Source organism: Neomonachus schauinslandi, chromosome 8 (genome assembly GCF_002201575.2).
Source record: "Neomonachus schauinslandi chromosome 8, ASM220157v2, whole genome shotgun sequence".
Classification (NCBI taxonomy): Eukaryota; Metazoa; Chordata; class Mammalia; order Carnivora; family Phocidae; genus Neomonachus; species Neomonachus schauinslandi.
This window is the reverse complement of record NC_058410.1, coordinates 127,149,643-127,171,675: the sequence shown is the minus strand read 5'-3', so window position 1 is coordinate 127,171,675 and position 22,033 is coordinate 127,149,643. Positions and strand designations below refer to the sequence as shown.

Genomic DNA, 22,033 nt, shown 5'->3' with positions numbered 1-22,033 from the left:
TTCAGCCAATAGCTGGTGACGTTTGTGGGAGCGGGCCTTCCCTCCCAGCCAATGCAGGAGATCCTTGCTGTCCTAGTCCCTCCCCTGCCAGGAGCTCCTGCCGGAAGATGGCGGCGGCCGCAGAGCTGACGCTGCTGGAGAAATCCCTGGGGCTGAGTAAAGGGAACAAATACAGCGCTCAGGGCGAGCGCCAGGTGAGAAGCGGGGCTGCGTGGAGGGGAAGAGGTGGACAGGAGCGGGCCCTGCTGAGCCCAGGTAAGATGGGCTAGCCGGCAGAGGCGGAGGATGCGGCTATTCTCCTCCCCCACGTGTCTGCGCCGCAGGGCGGGCTGCCTGGCGTCTCTCGGTCTCCTGCGGCCCTGGCTGCTGGAGGGTGGAGGGCACTCTGCCCCGTTCGGGCTTGCCCTGACCTTTTCTCCTGGGAAATTGTCATCCTGTTCTGGGAAAAAGAGGAGAGCTCTCAAAGAGCCCTTAGACCAATCTGGAGGCCCCGTATTTGCGTACAGTGACAGCACTTAATATAACACTACCTTTCATTCAGTGTCACGCAGCTACTCCAGAGAACTAACGGGGTGCCAAGTAGCACTGTGCTGGGACTGGGGAATGCAGGAGTGGTTGAGAAGGACACCCTCCTTCCTCCCTAGGAAGCTTGGTTTTAACAAGGTGGGGAAATATTGTTGCTATTTTAATTACAGTAAGTGAAAAGTGCTATATTGAAGCCGAGATGGCTGAGAGAGCACATAAGTGGTCTTGGTCCAATCTGGAAGATTCAAGGAAGGTTCTTCTGAGTTGTTCAAGTTCAGTGTATGACGTGAAGAGAATGAAGGGGAAGATTAATACAGTATGAAATTGGTAAGATATAAGGACTCCGATTTCTCAGGGCGGTGAAGAACGTTTGTGTTTCGTAAATACCGTTGACGTCGATGGGAAATGCATTAGGAAAGGAGAATAATTGTAGGGAGACTACTTTGGATAGATAACATTTTTTTTGCCTCCTTGAGATTTTTTCCATGTGACGTTTATTTTTTGTTCTTACTTTTCTGTTTTTTGTTTGGTTTATGTTAAAAGCAGTCCTAGTGTAGTTCTTACACTTAAGTTCAGCTGAAGCATAGAAGGGTCTTGGGGCTTGTCCAAGATGAGTCCACTGACTGGAGACAAAGCCTCCTGCTTTTGCTTTTTCCTCTGGCCACATGGTAATTCCTTCCCTTCACCCACTGCTTCCTCGTTTGGTTTCTGTTTTTTTTAGAGAACATTGCCAAGACATGAGTCTTGACTTCAGGAAGCTTACCTAGTATAAGAAACAGTCATGGACAATTAATTTAAGGCAAGACAGAATATATGCTAAACGGAGGAGACATTGTTGAGGAATATGGACGAGAAAGTTAATTTTGACTGTGAGAATGGATTTGTAAACTTCACAGAAAACCTGGTGTTTAAAGTGTGTAAGGCCAAAATTATGAAAGATTGAGAAGTTTGGGGCAAGAAGTAGACCAATATGAAAAGTGCTACAATGCAAAGTAAGCCCAAAATTATAATTTGAGGGCAGTTGTGAGGGCTCTGGAGTTCATAGTGTGGTTTCTTACTTTAATTAAAGTTTTTTTTTTTTGGTCTTAGCAGAGGGCAGCTATTGAAAGTTTCTATTTATATGTTTGGGGAAAGGGATGGGAATAAATGAAAAAATTCGGTCTTTTTTTTTTTGGTGGGGTAGGGAGACAACTGATAGCAGTAAGCCAGCAATGATGTGAAAATATTGGGGTTCGGGAGCAAATGGTCAAGAAAGAATTCTTGAAGCATCTTTGGTGCAAAAAGGGTGGTTTTATTAAAGCACAGGGACAGGACCTGTGGGCAGAAAGAGCTGCACTGGGGTTGTGAAGAGTGACTGATTATATACTTTCAAGTTGGCAGAGGGTTAAGGATAGCGTAAGTCTCTAAGGAATTTGGAAGCAAGGTTTCCAGGACCTTGAGGGGCTAGCTATTGTTAGGAAAAGATCATTTATTACTGTCTAGTAAAACCTTAGTCATGAGACCCTTCAGACATATATCAGTGGGCCATATGCTTGGAGTATGAGTGCTAACATATATCTTGGGGGTAGAGATAAAGGAGGTTTCGAAAGGGATTTTTAAACATTAAAGGAGACTTACAGGATCCTGGAGGTCAGGCTAATGTTAAGCTAAGGTTGCCTTTTGCCTTTAGCAAAGTATTAACATCAATGGAGGCAGTTGAGTTCCTAGAGGAATGTCACTCTACCTGTCTCGAGGACTTGTCATTGGGCTGTAAGTTGTAAGGAAATTTAATTTTTTTCTTTTGCCTTTGTTCTCCACATCAAGCAATAAGGCCTTCTCTGCAACATAACCAATTATACAGTAGTCACCCGTCTGTGTACCTCCTCCCCATCCATAGTTTCAATATCTGCCATTTCAGTTACCCATGGCTAGCCATATCCAGAAACAGATGATCCTCCTTCTGGCATAGTGTCAGAAGGTCAGCTGTAGCCTAGCACTATGTCACAACGCCTACATCATTCACCTCACTTCATCTGATTATATGGGCATTTTGAAATCTTGCATCATCACAAGAAGAAGGGTGAGTACAGTAGAATAGGATATTTGTAGAGAGACCGACCACATTCAGATAACTTTTATTACAGTATATTGATATAATTGTTCTACTTTATTATTAGTTCTTGCTGTTAATCTCGGACTACTGTGCCTAATTTATAACTTCAACTTTATCATAGGTATTTATGTATAGGAAAAACATAGTATATGTAGGGTTTGGTACTATCCATGGTTTCAGACATCCACTGGAGGTATTGGAACATATTCCCCACAGATAAGGGGAGACTGTGTAATTGAAAACAATCCACGGTCGCCTGGCTGGTTCAGTTGGTAGGGGATGCGACTCTTGATCTGTCGGGGTCATAAGCTCGAGCCCCATGTTGGGTATAGAGATTATTTAAGGAAATAAAAGAAAAAAATTGAAAACAATCCAGAGATCCAGCTTTCAGAGAATGGTTTGTTAAATTGTGGTACATCAGCATATTATAATATTACTTATTAGCCATCGACGTTGATTACTTAGAAGACCATGCCATCCTAAAATGAATGTGGAAAAAGTATGTGTCCCACAATTGCAAGTACATAAGATTTGTGTACTTTAGGTTGTATGAAGGAAAGAGAAGGGACTTTTGAGGCAATCTTACTTTATCCAAACCCTGATTCTGCCATGACAAAGCGAGTGACCTTGGTTCTTTGTTTGTAAGATGATGATGAAATTACTTACCAACTTAGAAGATGTAATGAGAAGGTAACTGGGAAGTTTTTGGCTTAGCAATGTAGGATTATGGATAATTTATTTTTACAAGTAATTCTCTTTAGAATTAAATGTCATTTCCCCCCACACGCTCGTTGATGGCAAGTTCTTTTTCTGTTTTTATTTTGTTTTGTTTTTTAAGTATAACATACCTTCAGAAAAGCAAATAAATCTCAGCGAGTTACCACAAAGTGAACACAGGTAGGTAACCACACAAGGAACCAACCAGCAAGGAATAAAACAGTAGAACCAGCACCCCCAGAGGGTTCCTTATTGTTTTCTTTCAGTGCATTTTTTAAAAGGACATTATTGGTGATCTTAGAGGTAGAGGCTTCATTTGAGTGTGAAGGCAAAAGTGAAAATTCAAGGAGCTAAGTGGTGAATGAGAAGTGGAAAACCAGAGAGTACCCTTCGTTACTTCCTTTGACTTGTAGGAAGTAATTTTTGAATCTGTATCTGTAAAATGTTAATCTGTATACTTCACAGAGTCCTGTTGACCTAGATGTGAGTATGAAAGTGTCCTGCGAAGTGTAAATCACTTTACAAGTACAAGATATTTAGTGACTGCAAAAAGCAGCTGTCTTCCCACGAAAATACTCTTTTTTTGTTTGTTTGGGTCATTTAGATTGTATGTTGTTATTTGTAATTGGTCAGTCTCCTCATCAGATGATACCTTCCATTTTCTTTTAAATTTCTCATAGTGCTTTGCTTGGTTGTGCATCAAGAACATTGAGATTAATTGTCAATTTCTTATAATCTGAACCTTGGTATTGCTGTTTTTGGGGGTTTTTTTTAAGATTTTATTTATTTATTTGACAGAGAGAGCACAAGCAGGTAGAGCAGCAGAGGGAGAGTAAGAAGCAGGCTCCCTGTCTGAGCAGGGAGCCTGATGTGGAGCTCCATCCCAGGACCCTGAGATCATGACCTGAGCTGAAGGCAGACGCTTAACCGACTGAGCCACCCAGGCGCCCCAGTATTGCTGTTCTAATAAGGGAAACAAAAACAGGATTATTTTTCAGATGATTACCTGAAGCCCAGACTATTATCAGTGGCCCCAATTATATTTTGGAATGTTTTTTAAACCTGAAATATTGGCCAACAGTGACTTCACTCTAAAAAATTGGTGGATATGCAATTCATGGCAACCAAGTCACTGTCACAGTCCATACCTAGTTAACGAGATATAATTATATTAGATCACATATCACTAAAACCAACCCATATCTCATTTGGTGGTTCTAACTACATCAGCATTAAGTCAGTGTTACTGTAATTATATCCTTTTGTTGTTACAGAAGTCAGGTTTATTTAAGTATGTTCATCTTGTGAACATAGGGTATTGGTAAACTTGATCCAAACTAATGCAGTATTATTAGGATTTCCATTTTTTCTTCTAGTATATGCACAGTTATGAATTATGTAGAAACATTGACTTTTGCAATGTTACTACTGTGTCATTTCAAGCATCTGTTCTCAAATTGTAAATAACATCTTAACTACTATTTTCCTGATTTTCATTTGAATGTAATTTAGTATCTTAGAGTAGAATCCTAGGGCGTTTGAGAAAACAGTGAGAGATTTAGCAACTCCTTAGAACTTAAGGTGATGTTGGTATTTGTTTTTTAAAATTTTTCAGAAGAACTTTTTTTTCTTTTTAAGATTCCAGTTCTTCAAACAAACAATGGTCCAAGTCTAACAGGACTGACTACTATAGCAGCTCATCTTGTCAAGCAGGCCAACAAAGAATATTTGCTTGGGAGCACTGCAGAAGAAAAAGCAATCGTTCAGCAGTGGTTGGAATACAGAGTAACTCGAGTAGATGGACACTCCAATAAAGACGATATCCGCACTCTGTTGAAGGTATTGTGACTTCTCTTTAGAGGCTAAAATGCATGAACGGTTAGGAGCAGGAAGCTCTCTCCTCTGAGATTCACTAGCCAAAGCCATTGGCCTTCTTGTTTCCTTCTGCCTCAGGGTAATTTTTACCTGTTATTACCTGTGCTGGAAACAGACTCTGCCTGCACTCCCCCTTCAGATCTCAGCTCAGATGCCCCTTCACGAGAAATGTTCTTGACCACCTTTCCCTTAACACATGTGGGTCCTTATTCTATATGCTTTTTCTTCCTAACACTCATCAGTCAACAATTATTTGTATGATTTTTTTTTTTTAAGATTTTATTTATTTATTTGAGATAGAGAGAATGAGAGAGAGAGAGAGCACACGAGAGGGGAGAGGGTCAGAGGCAGAAGCAGGCTCCCTGCCGAGCAGGGAGCCCGATGCGGGACTCGATCCAGGGACTCCAGGATCATGACCTGAGCCGAAGGCAGTCGCTTAACCAACTGAGCCACCCAGGCGCCCTGATTTTTTTTTTTTTTAACGGGATGTCTTAATACTTAGTTTCTGCACTCAGCAGTGAAGTACTTTCTCGAAGTCAAGAAGGGAATCAGAATCTTTGGGAGCTAATGAAAAAAACTGTTAGATTGATCTGAAAAAACTCACATTTTTTTCCTTGAGACTTATTGCTTTAAGATCTGTATTTTCTTTCCAAAGAAGCAAAATCAGAATAAAAAAATCTATCAGTATAAGGTATAAGCTGAATATGGCTCCAGAGTCACCAGCAGTAAAAAATATTCCAAATGATACTTTTTGTTACTTATTTACATAAAAATAAAGCAGATCAAAAAAAGTTTTTATAGTAGTTAGAATTTAAAGGAACCTAGAGATCATCTAGGCAACCACGTATCACTGCAAGAATCCCTACTGTTTTCTGATTTTATTCCCAGTGTCATATAAATTGGTAGTATGAGTTGTGCAAGAAGGTCTCATAGAACTGAAAGCTTTTCAGTGATCATTCTGGGGATATGGTTTAAACTGTATTTTTGATAGATATCATAAAGAGAACTGATAAAAAATAAATTTCAGGCTTTGTTCCTTTATAGGTCTATCCTGATCAACTATTAATGCTTAATATCCATACTGACCCCTCCCACTGGCCTCTGCCATGCTCATCAGCCTTTCTAGAGGGAAGCAAGCATGTCTTTCCTCTACGTGAATGTGGGATTTCAGGCAAATAAAATATAAATATAACTATCTCTTACAATTTTCCAGAAGAAAGGATAGTAATAAAGTACTTCATTCTGAAAGATATGAACAGGATTTCACTGAATTGGGTTTATAAGTTCAAAGTTGTATTCGGAGATTGGGTATTAAGAACATAGAAGTAGTTCCACCAAAATGTTGTATCTGGGATATGTAAATATTATTTGAAATTGCAGTCAGGAGAATCTGGCGATATTACCATTTCTGAAGTGTACAGGGGGACAGGTGATTTGGTTGTGATCCTTGCTCTGCCAGTTTCCTTACCTGTACCTGTACCTGCACTGATGTGCCTGATGCAGTTCTAAGGGCCAGTGGTCCAGTGACCCAGTAGACACAGTCCCTGCCTGTACAGAGCTCAGACCAGTGGGGGAGACAAATGTATGTATAATGGACTGCAGTGTGATTTTTGGCCATATAAGCATAGATGAGGAAGTGTTGTTTTCTGTTTTGCTTTGCTTTTGGCTGTTCTTATCTTAAAGGCAGTAAATATTTATTATAGAAGTTTAGGAAATATAAGTTAAGGAAAAAAAATTTCAAGCATTAGTAGTCCCACCAAGCGAGAAGTGCTAATAGCACTTATGTTTGGTCATCAAATATTTATTGAACTCCCTTCATGTTCTTTCCATGCTTTTCCTTTCCGTATAGACATGTGTGTGTTTTGTTTTAAAAGTGGGCAGCTATTGGCCACTGTGACTTGCATTTTTATTCACTGACAGGGTGTTGTGAATACCTTTCATGTTCACAGAATATTCCTTTATACTATCTTTTTGATAACCTGTTAGTATTGCCTCATAGAGGTGTATCAGGATTTAAATCATTTTAAAAATTTCCTTGTATGCATTCTTTTTAATACTGCTATTTATCTTTGTATTACTTATTTTTACTTCTTACTCTTTAAAGTTCCATTTCGGGCTAAAACCACTATTCTAAGTTTAAATGGCTCATAATGTAATACATAATTTCAAAATGGCAGGCATTACAAAACACTAACATTTGTTGAATCTAGATGGAGAATAATATAACTGTTTATTATACTGCTTTTTCAATGTTATTAGAAAGTTTAATACTAATAGGGAAAAAAGCCTCAGAACTCTATAGGGGGAAATATTTGATAATAACTTTGGCCATGGGAAAGACTTGTTTAAAACAAAGGAAATGGACACTGAATATTAATTCTGTGAATATTCTGAATATGTGAGATTCTGTGATATGGCAGGGAAAATTTGAATTATATCACTAATCAGAAAAATACTAATTATAAAGACATTTTAAAGACAACAACCTTGAGAGTCTCTATAACAAAAACTTACACATGGATTCTATTTTAAGAATATATACACTGTACAAACCAGTGTTAAATTATTGTTTCAGGCCTTTGTAAAAAATGCTTCTTAAAATTAAATTGAATATATATTTTATTCTTAAGCTTTATCCAGGGTGTTTCATTTGAAGACACTGGAGAGAAACCATCTCCATTCACAGATCACCCTAGAATTTAAGTGGTAGCTCCTTATATTCCAGTCTATTTCACCCTCTGTACCCAAATTTTATTTTGATTTTCCTGCATTTGTCTCATTTTTGTCCATATTCCTTTATGCCTTCATCTGTAGCACCCCTAGCAGTTCCATGCTTATATAGCATTTTGAAAATTACTGTCTTTAGGTGAAGACGTGGGCAGACTCAAAGACATTAAATTCAGTTCAGCAGATATTTACTATCTACAGAAATACCATGGGCCAGGCATTTGGGATGTGATTTGAGAAAACAAAATGTTCTCTACAGTTTAAGGAATTTTTCTGGAATATATGCTGTTGACCACTGAGCAGTGTTCTAAAACGAGTCCTTAGAGAAGCCTGTGAGAATATCTGATAATAATCCATGTAACTGATTTATAAACCTTTGTCTAAAGGTTATATGAATCTTTTGTCTCATTTGATTTGAATGTAATGTAATAAATGCAGCATGAATTCCTGTGCTGTGAAATTACATGTTAATTTTGAGAGGAACCCAGAGTATTCATACAATCTTTCTTTTATCTGCATTTTTTTCTTTTCTCAGGGAGGTAATTGATTCATTCATGCTGTTCTGTCAGACTTTACTTCTAATTTAGATTAGGATCTCTTAAGATTTTTATTTCATTTTTTAACATGTACTTTAATTCTTTTTTTCCTTCAAAAGTGCTTATTCACCATTTAGGGAGCTCAGTGCTTACTCATATTTTGTTGTTGTTAAAGATTTTAAATGAATTCTTTTGTGTACATATTTAATTTAACATTGCCTTTTGAAAATTGATGATTGTGTCTGGAGAACAAATGGCAAAGAACTTTCTGTGGGTTTAAATGGTGTTTGAAACTGGAGTTTTAGGGGTGGCTCAGTCAGTTAAGTGTCAGACTCTTGGTTTGGCTCAGGTCATGAATCATGAGTTGTTGAGATGGAGCCCTGCATGGGGCTGCGTGCTCAGCACGGTGTCTCCTTGAAGATTCTCTCCCTCTGCCCCTCCCTGCACACCCACGCGTGCATTCTCTCTCTCTCTCAAATAACTTAATAAATCTTAAAAAAAAACAAAAAACAAAACTGGAGTCTCTGCAGGTATTGGAAAAACTAGATCTCCAGTTATAAAAGAATGAAATTGAAGTTGGAATGTTACCTTACACAATATATACAAATTAACTCAAAATTAAGTCTTCATTGTAAAACCTAAAACTATAAAACTCTTAGAAGAAAACCTAGGGGAAAAAAATGTCATGTTATTTGATTTTGCAGGGATTTCTTGTATATGACACCAAAAACACAGGCAACAAAAGTAAAAATGGATAAATTGGACTACATCAAAATTTTAAACTTCTTTGCATCGCTGGACACAGTCAACAGAGTGAAAAGGCAACCCATGGAATGGGAGAAAAATACTTGCAAATCATGTAACTGATAAATATCCAAAATATGTAAAGAACTCCTATAACTCAGCAACAAAAAAACTAAGAAGCCAGTTAAAAATGTAAAATGGTACAGTTGCTATGAAAAACAATATGCTGATTCCTCAAAAGATCAAAATAGAATTGCCGTATATCCAACAATTCCACTTATGGATGTATACCCAAAATAATTCAAAGTAGGCTTTAAAGAGATATGTGTACACCCACATCCATAGCAATATTATTGATAATAGTCAAGAGGGGCCCATTTGCAGATGACCAGATAAACAGAATGTGGTATATATAAACAATGGAATATTATTTAGCCCCAAAAGGGAAGAAAATTCTGACTCATGTTAACAACATGGCTGAACCTTGAGGTTGTTATGCTAGGTATAAGCTAGTCACAAAAAGACAAATGCCCTATGCTTCCATTTACGTGTTGTGTCTAAAGTTGTCAATTCATAGAAATGGAAAGAATGGTGGTTGCCAGGGCCCGGGTTGAGGGGGAAATGGGGTGTTGTTTAACAGGATAGAGTTTCAGTCTTGAAGTGTGAAAAAGTTCTGAAGACTGATTAAACAACAGTGTGAACATCCCTGATATTTACTGAATTATACACTTAAAAGTGGCTAAGATGGAAACATGATTGTATTACAATTAAAAATTTTTGAATATACGTATATAAAAATACAGCAAACCAATAAATTATAATCCTCTTAAGAGAAATTATTGAAGAGCTATTTATATTTTAATGGAAAAATTAAATCTAACATGAACATAATTTATAAAATGATCTCCACCCCCCCCAAAAAAATTGGTGTCTTTCAAATGGTCATAGATGACATTCTGAATAGCATTTTTTAATGTTTTTTTATTTCTTTAAAATAAGACTAATAACATTTACCTTATTTTTAAAATGAGGTGATTAGTATATGATCTGTTTTTTGAATGAATCTGAATCTATTAATGTCAGATTAAATTTATCAAATTAAAAGTCATTGTTTTTTAATAGTCTAAATGTTTGAAGTCCAATGATATAGTAGTTAACTTTATTATTACTGTTTTTTTTTTCAAAGATGTTATTTATTTGATAGAGTGCACACACCCGTGCGTGAGTTGGCGGAGGGACAGAGGAAGAGGGAGAATCCCAAGGAGACTCCCAGCTGAGCGTGAAGCCAATACGGGGCTCAGTCTCACAACACTGAGATCATGACCTGAGCTGAAATCAAGAGCTGGATGCTTAACTGGCTGAGCCACCCCAGGACCCCAATTATTACTCTTTTTTAAATGAAATTTTTATTTTTTTCATTTTTATTTTTTAGGATCTTAATTCATATCTTGAAGATAAAGTCTACCTTACAGGATATAACTTTACCTTAGCAGATATCCTATTGTACTATGGACTTCATCGCTTTATAGTGAGTATTTGAATAGTTGTTAGCTTTTTTCTCTGTAATGTTCAGAATGATTTTTTTATTTGTCTTGAATTTAAATCAAATTTGCATTTTCACCTTCTCAAATGAAAATGAATTATTTTTATACAAGGTACCGTATGCACATATTCCTTCCACATTTCCATCAAATATAGTAGCTTCCTGTTCCTTGACCTGTTTGCTTCCTGTTGTTGTTTCTACTCTTGTTGGCACCTACTTCTCTTGCCACCCTTTGAGCTTGATCGTCATCATCACCTGGCCCCTGTCATCAGCATCCCACTCTCCTTCTAACATCTTAATTGCATACTCCATATTCTGTGAAACCTCTAATCCTTAGCTTGTAATCTCTAACTCACTAATCCCATCATTGTCTGAAGCAGTTGGATTCCTTCCCATTTCCAAACCTATTTACTTTTTCCCTATCCAACCTAGATCCCCTTTTGTGTAACTTCTGATACTCTTCTTAGTATCTGCAGCTTCTTTGCTCCACTGTACATTCACCACCTTTGTCTGTAAATCCCCACCTGTGGTCAATTCTCATAAATGCCTTTAATCCCATATCCAAGCTGAGCTCTGTTGGAGAAATCCCAAAGCTACAGATTGGTACCACTATAAATTTATACTATCCATTTTCAGCCAGGCTCTCCTATAGATCAGCTCTTTCATTCCTCCCAGGCATACTTCCAGACCTTTAGCACTTTCCTTAACCCCATCCTTTCCCTCCCCCTTTATCTTAGTCATTATCATGGAGTCATCCTCCCTTTCTCAGCTAGAAATTGGAGACTGTTCATTTGAATGCCTTCATCTTCCAGCCCACTGCATGCTTATCCTTAACCGTCTCGTCTCCTTTCACTGCCCTCTTACTTGAACTCACCCTCCTGCCCTGTTTCTGGATCTTGTCCCAAATTTTATATCCTTTCTTTCCCATATGTGCAATTCTCTCCTTTATCTGGTCAGTCTCTTTATTTTTTTTTAATTTATTTATAGAGAATTTATGAGAGAGAAGTGTGAGTTGGGGGAGGGGCAGAGGTGGAGGGAGAGAGGAGAGCATCCTCAAGCAGACTCCCCGCTGAGTGTGGAGCCCAACTCGGGGCTCGATCCCAGGACCCTGAGATCAAGACCTGAAGTGAAATTAAGAGTCAGATGCCCAATCAACCAGGCCGAGCCACCCAAGTGTCCCCTGGTCAGTCTCTTTAAATTGTATCCCATCTTAAATTTATTTACAGTTAAATGGCACTCACTATGTTCTCCATGCTTCATAAATGTTAACTCATTTAATCCTTAAAACAGCCCTGTAAGGTAGGTATTATTATTATCATCCACATTTTACAGATAAAGTAAGAGAGGCACAGAGAGGTCAGATATCTTTTTTGAGATCACCCAGCTTTTCCCCTGTGGAAAAAAATAACCCATAGATTTTTCGGTATTCTGCGCCTCATGCATCCAATTAATCAGGTACTATTGTTTCCACCTCTTGGATGCCTCTCGCATGTGTCTTCCTGTGATCCTGGGTGACATTGCCCTAGTTCCAGAATTCATTATCTTCTGTCAGGGCTATTGAAATGGCCTCCTGCCACCAGTTTCATCTCATACCGTCCATCTTCATGGCCACTGGAGCGATTTTTCTCACGAATGTGTCTTTCTTTCTCAAAATAAGTAGTTCCTCACTGCCTGGGCTGGGAGCCCCTTCTTCATGTTGACCCTGCCTCCCCTGCCAGCCTCATCATCCTTGTTCGCCCCACACTCCCCTCTCTCAGCCTTAGCATACTCCTTGGTCTCTCCTCTTGTGCTCCCTCTGCTCAAGGTCCTCGTACTGCTCTTCTCTTTGGCTCCCTGGGCCCAGCCCTTTTCTCCCTCCCAAACTGGTTCACATTTCAGCAAGTGTCACTCAGCTGCAGCACTGACCTCCTGGTGAAGCCCTCTCAGGCTCCTGAAGCATACTGAAGAGCCCTTTCCTCTGTTCGCTCTGTGCCTCACAGCCTCCCTCAGCTTCGGTTTGTTTCACTTTCTACTGTAATTCTTCTTGGAAAATTTCTCTCTTTTAAATCGTAAACTGTTTGAGCCAGAGACTGCAGCAACTCGTATTTGTAACACTACCGTCTCACGTAATTCCTCCCACATGCATATAGTCTGCACTCCCCTCCATAAACATTGAATAACATAACGGATTCCTCTAGATTTTTCAGTTTTATGTATATTTTCTCTTTGTACCTCATAACTCGGAAGGAGATGGTATTATCCTCCTATCATAGAGAAGGAAGCTAGGGCTTGGAACATCAGGTGCTTTGTGCAAAGACACAGCCTGGGTTTTGGAGGGGCCAAGACGAACTTTGCCTTCTGCTGCAAGCGTCGCAGTGTATGGGGACGCCCTTCATACACCGTCAAATAACATAATGTATGACCCAAAAAAAAAACCATAATGTATGACAGTTTTTCTTCATCCCCCCTCAAGCTCTAATTCCTCAGTGGATTTACTCGACTTATTAAGCATTGTTTCTCTAAAATCCCTAAAGTTTTGTGCTGAGTTCTATAACATCATCACTGTAACCACCTAGTATGATCCTTCGCTCAGCCTACTAGTCTCTATTATTACAACTATACATACTGAGTTCATTATATGTGTCTATAATACTATCCTTGAGAGACATAAAAGAAATATAAAACCCTATTTTCAACTGTTGATCTCTTAGAAGAGATAAGACTGTTTCACATGAAAAGAATTGAATAAGGCAAAGTGCTAATTTCTGGTCAGAATATTACAGAAAAGTTAAAGAGGCAAGTAGAACAAAGTAAAATGTAGAATTATGAAATTGTCAGAAAAATATCTGCAGGATTCAGATGCCTTTGGCTATTTAAGGGAATTTGTGTTTCAGAAAGCTTAGTGATAAGTTTGAATATAAATCTTGCATGTGAGTAGGATGACCATCTGTTTTCTCATCCAAAACACTTCTGACAGTGAAAGGAGGGCTATTAATAATTATTGGTACAACAGGAATAAATTAGGACAAATGTTCCTTGTATTTTGAAGAGATAAGACTCAATTTTAAGCAAAATAAGGGGATTGAGGAGGATCATGTCCTATTTCTCTTTGTACCCACCCCTTCCAGCTCTTAGCACAATGCATCATACAACTAGATGCTTATTGAGATCAGCAATGCTTAGCAATCTCTTCCTCTTTGTATTTCCTATTTTAGGTTGTATATCTTTATAGTGTAATCTTTAGTTTTATGCTTCAATATGATTAACTCTAAAACCTTATTTGAATGTGAAGACAGTTTAAGTAGAGCTGAAATAATTTGATCTATTCCATTCTAGATTCAAAATATTTTAGTAACTTTTTGAATGTAGAATGGTGACGTGGCATGGTATACCTCATTTCAAAATACAAAAGCCTCTAGCTAAAGAGAGTTTGCTGTTATGGTATCTACCTATCTTTATCCCGGTGACAAATCTACAGTCTTTCAGCTAGGAGGTGTCCATAACTTGACTTGAGAGCGAGTCCACTGTTAAGAGCATGGCTACTTTCTGGAGGAGCATAAAACAATTTATATCTAACAACAACAGCACCCTTGTAGACATTTTTAAAACATTTAAATGTGGCATTACTTAATTTTAAAGCTTAATATTAGGAGAAATGTCATCTCTAATCCTATGTGTGATGCTGTGAGCAGGCTAGTGAAGGCCTGTCCGGACCATCACTTGGCTAGTGAAGGCCTGTCTTCTTGTGGCAGCGACTCTCATTAAGAAGGACAGCATTTCTCCCATGTAATAAAGTCTAACTCTTGCAAACCAAGTGTGTATTTACGTTTTTCTCTCTCCTGGCTTATGCAGGTCATGTGGTAGGGAAAGGAAATACTCAGAAGGAGGGAGCTTGTCTGGAATTTCTTGGCCAGCAGAGTGAACAAGGTCATAATTCTAATAAAGCGAAATCGTGATAGCACAAGCTGCATAGTTATTTAATTATGAATCCAGGTGTCCTGGAGGGCGTTGGGTTTTCAGGCAGGTTAGAAGTGTTCTGTTCAGTGCAGCATGTTAAAACTCGGGTTACATTAACAATATTTAATGATATGTGCCCATTTATATTTCCTGTTTTGGAATGTATGTCCTCTTTACATGTAGTGACTAGGATATTATGATGAAGGATATTATGCTTATCTTTTTCAAAACAAAAGTGAGTAGAATGATACGTAAATCATTCAGCTCACCATCCCTTTGGGTTCGTGAAATGAGTCCATAACCAAAGCATCTCTCCCACCCTGGTCCATGTGCAGGCAAAGTACATCAGAGAAATAAACACCTTCTCAAGGAACTCCTCACCGACTCAAACCTCTACTATGATAGAATTGCACAGTGGTGTTAAATGACATCATCCCTCTTGAGTTAGGTGTAAATATATCCAGATGAGAAAAAGGTGATTATTCAGTATTAAATTCAGGCAGAATCAATGTAAAGCTCAGATTGGCTACCTGCTCATGTTCATCAGACAGTTTCTTATGCTTCTTTGCTTTGGCAGTATATTTATTTTTGCCCTCATGCATTCCTTCATTTATTTGTTCCCATTATTAAATAATATATAATCAGCGCAGGGTACAAAACAGCAGTCAGGGAACCTTCAAGTCATCAGATAATCCCACAGTATTTTGTTTCATTGTGAGCCCAATTTTAGTTGTGGCTAAGTTACTCTAATTTTAAGATCTGGTCTATCTTAATTCCTTTGAGGAATATTATGTTGTTCTTCCTTTGTGAAACTGCCAGTTAGCGTGGCTGTTTATTATCATACCAGTGATTCATTGCTTTCTTAAAGTGATTTCACTCGTAGATAGCAGTCCCTGTGAACACACTGTTACTCAAGATTATTGAAATCCTTTGTAGCATTATGAGCTGCTTGACTATGAGATTGTTATCAACTAAAATACATTTGTTTTGAAGTTAGGAGCACCAGTGGAGGTATGTCGTTCTTTTGGAAAGAAAGGAAAAGTACAAGAAACGGCTACAGTGCAGTCCAGCAGCACCAGCCATAAAGAATGTCCCGAAGGTAGCAAACCAGCCTCTCACCCCGATCTGGAATGGGTCACTTAAAGTGGTGCTCACATGTCTCCGTGGGAAATTAGTGGCTAAGAATATTATCTCTTTGGCTTTGAAGGTTCAGACTAGGTATAGAGAGCCAATATAAATAAAAAGGGATGATTAGGTAGAAAGAGCCAAGAATCATGGCTGTAGACACAGTGGCATGTGGGCCAGTAAGAAACAGGAAGTGGTGACTGGAAAGTTGCATTGTGTTTCCTGTTGTAAGAAAGGAAAAGAAACTAGCCGACTAGAGAGGGATGCTGGAAGACCAATGTTGTACGTGAAAGGACCTAGGGGGTCCCATCTAAAAAGTTCTAAAAAATTGTAAGGTTTTTTGGGGGGGGGAGGAGGGGTCTGTTTTTTGTTTATTTACAGTAAATTCAGAAATAAAATGCCTACCAAAAATACAGCAGAGCTAACAAATTGAGATCAGTCATAATTTTCTCAGATTCATGGGACAAGCTCCAAAATTTAAACTAAAAGGAGGGTCACTGGTAACCAGCATCTTTTGGAAAGGTTCTTGTGTATTTCTGGCAAAATTTTCTGAGGGAAAATGAACAGATTTACATTCTCTGAAGTAGGTCATCTAGTTAAAAATTATGGAATAAATTGGAAATGTTAGAAGAAGCTTTAGAAGCTCTTGGAATAAAAATTATTTTGCACCAGGGCTCCTGGGTGGCTCAGTTAGTTAAGCATCCGACTCTTGCTTTCGGCTCAGGTCATGATCTTAGGGTCGTGGGAGCGAGCTCTGCATCCAGCTCCGTGCTCAGTGGGGAGTCTGCTGGAGAGTCTGTCTTTCTTCCTCTCCCCCCCCCCACTCACTTGCTCTCTCTCTAAAATAAATAAATAAACCTTAAAAAAATGTATTTTGTACCCCCCCAAAAAAACAAAAAATAAAAAATAAGTTCCTTTGTGCCTTGAGTCTATTCATAATCCTTACACTAGAGACTCAATGTGCAATTTTTAAGCTGGAGAATATCGATTTTGCTGTGTGTTGTGTCTTGTTTTGCCATTTTAAATAATAGGCCATAATAGTAGCAGCATTAACCAGCCTTCTGCAGTAGCAAATACTCCTCTGAAATGTAAATAGTAAACAGACACTGCCCTTTGTGTTTCAGAGCCTGAGTGAACAACTTGCACATAGATCAAACAAGCATTAGTACTGTATTGTTTGGAAATGCTTTCTTCTTAGTGTGTTTTAATTCATTCAGAAAAATAACATTTCACCAAGTGGCTGAGTGGAGACTTTTCAATGGAAGAGTTGTGAAAAGTAAGTTGTAGAAGGTGGTCAGATTTGAATCCTGTATTTCAGCAACTGACATGAAATCAAGTTGGAGTAAAACTTGTTCACTTTAGCTATCGGGAGAGGTTGCTGAAGTTGATTTCAAATGTATGTTTGTATGTATGTACATATGTATGTGTGTATGAATGAAGAAAACTCACCCCCGATTTCCTGTTAGATTTGTAGCTGTGTATACTAGTGGTTGAGCTGGTGAAGTTCACATATGGGAAAGATTTAGAAAAAGAATGAAGTGTCAGCTCTTTTACAAAATGTGTTTTACCTTTTGAATAAACTGATACTCAGTTTATTCTGTAGTGGTTGTTTATTTGCCTCCTGTGTACAGACCAGATAGTTAGGAATAAGATAATTCTTCATACGTGAAGTCATGAATTCTCTTTTAATAAAAAGTAACTTTTATATTAAAAAAAGACATTCTTGGTCAGTTTTCTTGACTACTGTGTTAATTTTCTATCTCTATTAACGATATTGTAGGTGAAATAGTTACAGTAACGTATTTCTGATAACTAGATGCAACCTTACACCGCCTTAAACAAGATGAGTATATTTTTATAATTTGTGTAGCAGCTTATAAGTAAGGACCTAAACCAGAAACTTAAATTTTTTTTTTTTTTTTTTTAAGATTTTATTTATTTGACAGAGAGAGACACAGCGAGAGAGGGAACACAAGCAGGGGGAGTGGGAGAGGGAGAAGCAGGCTTCCCGGGGAGCAGGGAGCCCGATGCGGGGCTCGATCCCAGGACCCTGGGATCATGACCTGAGCCGAAGGCAGACGCTTAACGACTGAGCCACCCAGGTGCCCCGAAACTTAAATTTTTTTATGTAGCAGAAGCAGGAGACTTTCACTGCTAATAATTTTTTTTTCACTGCTAATAATTTAAGTAAACTGAGCCTACAGAGTTGGACATCTGAGGCCACCAAAGACAATGTTAGTACATTGTTGATAAAATAGTATCTTCATGTCTAAGGTAAAAAGGAAAGCAGGATGATTGTATAAATTTTTCTTTATAAATTGCCTTATAGTAAATATGAAATGGGAATATGAGTTCAGTTAAACATTTATTGAGAAAATACTACATATCTACCTTCTAATTTTATTAATACTATTTTGTTTTTTTGTTTTTTTTTTTAAAGATTTTATTTATTTAATACTATTTTGTATTCTGCAATACATTTTGCCTACTAGAGTGATTTGACCTCCAGTGTTGTTGACCCAGTAACGTAGCAGAGTCTTTGCCTGTAGACACAAGTATATGCTAAATTCTGAACAGCCACAGGACATCTGTTTCACTAGACATGCCTTCCAATAAGCAGACTGCTAATGGATGTGAACCACAGGAGGGTTTTTTTTTTCCCTTGTGTAAATATTCCAGTCAGTTTTACAGAGACTTGTAATATCTGTTGAATAAATGTTGATTTAAGAAGAGGAAAAGGAGCTTCTTACTCTACTCTTAAACATGGGTCATAGCTGTTAGTTACTGCCCCGCTGGCGCTCTCTTTACCTGACAGCTCTTAATCATTCCAGTCCAAGATTTGTCTCAGAGAAAAGTCTCTGAGTCACCTACTTTGGAATTGGAGCCCAGTGAAATGATCGGCACCAACTGTTTTTATTGTGTCTTTCTCTAACCAAATCTCTGGGCATTCTTGAGCTTGACAGGAAATTGTGTGGCCTGCTACCTCCACTGGAGAGAGAGTTCAGCTTTGTAGCAAAGCGAATTGAGAAGGTCTGTTCATCTGAGGCATATGCCACTGGAAATAGCCCTTCCTTCTTGTATTAGGCAATAATCACTTGTAATTAAGTGGGTCATCATCTTCTTGAGTACAGTTTTTCCCCAGAGCTTAAGAGGAAGGAAGTAATATACATAGAGAGAAAGGAAGTATATATATATTCGAGTTTACATGGTATTCCCTTGTTAAGCATGTTAGGTCCTAATAAACCTTGCTTTTAGATTTGCTAAAAAATATTGTAGAGAGAACCAGTGTCTTAGCCTTTTGGAAGCTCTTCTCTTCCTTTCTCCTATCTTCCTTTCCAAAAAGTAAAAAACAAACTCTTTCTGTTAGGAGTTAGATGGTCAGAGCCAGGGTCCCCAACAAGAAAGTATGGAGTCAGAACAGCTAAGATAAAACAGCACTAACATCCCATTTTGCAGCTTAGGACCGCACCGACATTCTGCCTTGCAGCCTTTGCAGAAATGACTTCTGCAAAATGTCCTAAAATAAGACAGTTAACCACAAAAGCATTTGTCAATATCACAGGCAAGGGACAGGTAAGACCTAAGCCCCCAGATGTCAGCAAAAAAAAAGACCCATCAACACGTGGACACTAACCTTATAGATATGTGACCAAAGCTCTGATGGGCACAACTCAGCACACACTGATTGCTTAAGAAAGTTCCGCAAAAGAGCTCAATAAAAACCCCTAAACTTAGAAACTCTGAGGGCAACCCACTCGGGCCCGCCTCCCTCTCTGGGAACTTTATATTCTTGCTCAATAAACTTTGCTGCCCACCATTCTTCGTCTGGTCCACTCTTCATTCTTCGAAGCAGCGTGACCAAGAACCGGGGCACTAAGGGGACACAAATCCTGTAACATTTGGATCTCCAGATGCTGGGTTAATGTAATTTTTGCCTTTGTTGAAAATTTGAGATTTCCCTAAAAAGCATGTCTGGTGTTGAACTGAACATAAAATCATCAAACAAATGGCTCTTCTAAGTGGCTGAAACTTTTTACTCCTATCTAAATGTATTGGCTTTTGAGAACGGGAGTTTTTCTCCCTGAGTTTTTTATCTTCTACACAAATGGTATTGATAATTGTTCTTACGCAATGTCTGTGTTGTGTGTGTTTTTAATCTCTATTTAGGTTGACCTGACAGTTCAAGAAAAGGAGAAATATCTAAATGTGTCTCGCTGGTTTTGTCACATTCAGCATTATCCAGGGATCAGGCAACATCTGTCCATTGTTGTCTTCATCAAGAACAGACTATATACTAATTCCCACTAGGAGCTATCCATGACATACAGAGGCATGATCACAAATATTTTAAATGGAAAGTATATTCTGGACCAGAGAAATAACGTAAATGGATACACAGTCATTCTTTATTTGCTGAAGTTGGAATAAACTTACGTCTGAATGTTTATTTGTTCTTCAGTTGAGATTTTGCAGCTTTTATATAAAAATTCAACTGTCAAAACTTGAGATCAAGTTATAAATTAACCTTTTTTTCATAGATGAAATTTATTTTAGTAAAACTTGCAAATCAGTGGCTTAATCTTAAGGGGAAAAAAATAGTCCTTTCAGTGGTGACATAACTTGGCTATTTATCGACCTCCGTCTCATATTTTACAATTCATTTCCCCCTTATGGATATTTACAGTAATTTGTTTAATAACTATAATAAATTGTGCCAAGTATACAGAAAGGGAAGACAGATGGATTTGTTTTCAAATATTTATGTGAGCCAGTAAATGTGGTTGAAAAAATCTTTTTTGTTTGTTTCTTTTTTTCCTGTAGTCAGTATTCATTGAGGTGAAACTAACTACTGAACTGCCTTGGAGGGAGCTGGAATAAGATACATTCAGTGGAGCTAATGGTTCTTTTGTTGTGTTGGGCTTATTGGAATATGCAGTGGCTAAAAACAAGATGGGAAATTCCTGCTATTCCACTAACTTTAGACTTGACAACTACTAGATTTTTCTAAACTAAAAGCCAACTCAGGGCTGCTGGTGAAGCCCTCTAAAGAACAAGGACACGTGTTATTAACAAATCTATATATTTTATAACTTACTGGCTGAGTAAATAATTATTGAGAGCTAAAGAACTTTTATTTCCAAATAATAAGAAAAATAGAGCTTTTTAGGGGCACCTGGGTGGCCTAAGCATTGGATAAAACAAATGAGTACATAACTTCAAGAATAAATAACTTATACACTTTAAATGGCTAAACTGTGATATGTGAATTACAGCTAGGTAAAGCATTTTTTTTTTTTTTAAGGAATGGAATCCATCAGCCTCACCATATATTAGGAGACCTTGAAGAGTTCAGTGCACACGAAATCCCTCTTATGAAATAGAGATAAAAATTTCTGATCTCATGATTTAATTCGCAATGAGAACGTATAAAAATTACTTAGTGTGATGCCTAGCCCACAGAAAGTGATCGATACTGCTATGGAAGATCATAAAATCATAACCCATAATTTTATAAACTCAAATCCTTGAACTAATTCTTTTTTTTTTTTTTAAAGATTTTATTTATTTATTTGACAGACAGCAAGACAGGAAGCACAAGCAAGGGGAAGCGGCAGGCAGAGGGAGAAGCAGACTCCCTGCAGAGCAGGGAGCCCGACACGGGGCTTGATCCCAGGACCCTGGGATCATGACCTGAGCCAAAGGCAGACGCTTAACGACCGAGCCACCCAGGCGCCCCCTTAAACTAATTCTTAAGTCCCCTTCTGCTGCCCCTGAGGTGCCTGTGCAGCATGAGCCCATCTGAGATAACACAGGTGGGCAGAACATCTCGTGATTTTGGTAAAACACGCATTTGTCTTATGACTTACCAATTTAAAAATCTCTGATCCTCACATCTTTCAAGCTGTTCAAGAAAAGGGACCGTTCTATTCATTGTTTTGTTTTGTTTTCTAAAAGAACGGTAAGACGACGCTAAAAAAAAGTGGGGCAATCTTTGTGCATGCTATTTCTTCTGAAAAGTGAATGCCCCTTTAAAACCATTTTCTTTCTGTGATTCTCAGAAGTCTGCATCACTGATCATTCAATAATCCCTCAAATATTTATTTAGAACCTACTATGTATCAGAAACTGCTTGTCCCTGAGGATGACAGTGATATTATTGCTCACATTTACAATCTAATGGTCTGTGACCAAATTTCTGAAACAGCACGTAAA

At 38.2% G+C, this 22,033-nt stretch overlaps 1 protein-coding gene across 1 annotated transcript; it reads left to right on the top strand.

Annotated features, from left to right (window-relative positions):
- Window positions 1-83: 83 nt before the first annotated feature.
- EEF1E1 (eukaryotic translation elongation factor 1 epsilon 1) lies at window positions 84-20,981 on the top strand. The gene is made up of 4 exons (XM_021696979.1): window positions 84-194; window positions 4,973-5,173; window positions 10,649-10,744; window positions 19,988-20,981. Exons 1-4 carry the CDS (start codon window positions 108-110, stop codon window positions 20,126-20,128), a joined length of 525 nt encoding a protein of 174 aa, XP_021552654.1. The 5' UTR covers window positions 84-107; the 3' UTR covers window positions 20,129-20,981.
- The last annotated feature ends 1,052 nt before the right edge of the window (window positions 20,982-22,033 follow it).

Coding starts and splice junctions, on each gene's coding strand:
- EEF1E1 (XM_021696979.1), top strand. CDS start 108: ATGGCGGCGGCCGCAGAGCTGACGCTGCTGGAGAAATCCCTGGGGCTG. Junction 195..4,972: donor GCGCTCAGGGCGAGCGCCAG/GTGAGAAGCGGG, acceptor TTTCTTTTTAAG/ATTCCAGTTCTTCAAACAAA. Junction 10,745..19,987: donor ATGGACTTCATCGCTTTATA/GTGAGTATTTGA, acceptor ATCTCTATTTAG/GTTGACCTGACAGTTCAAGA.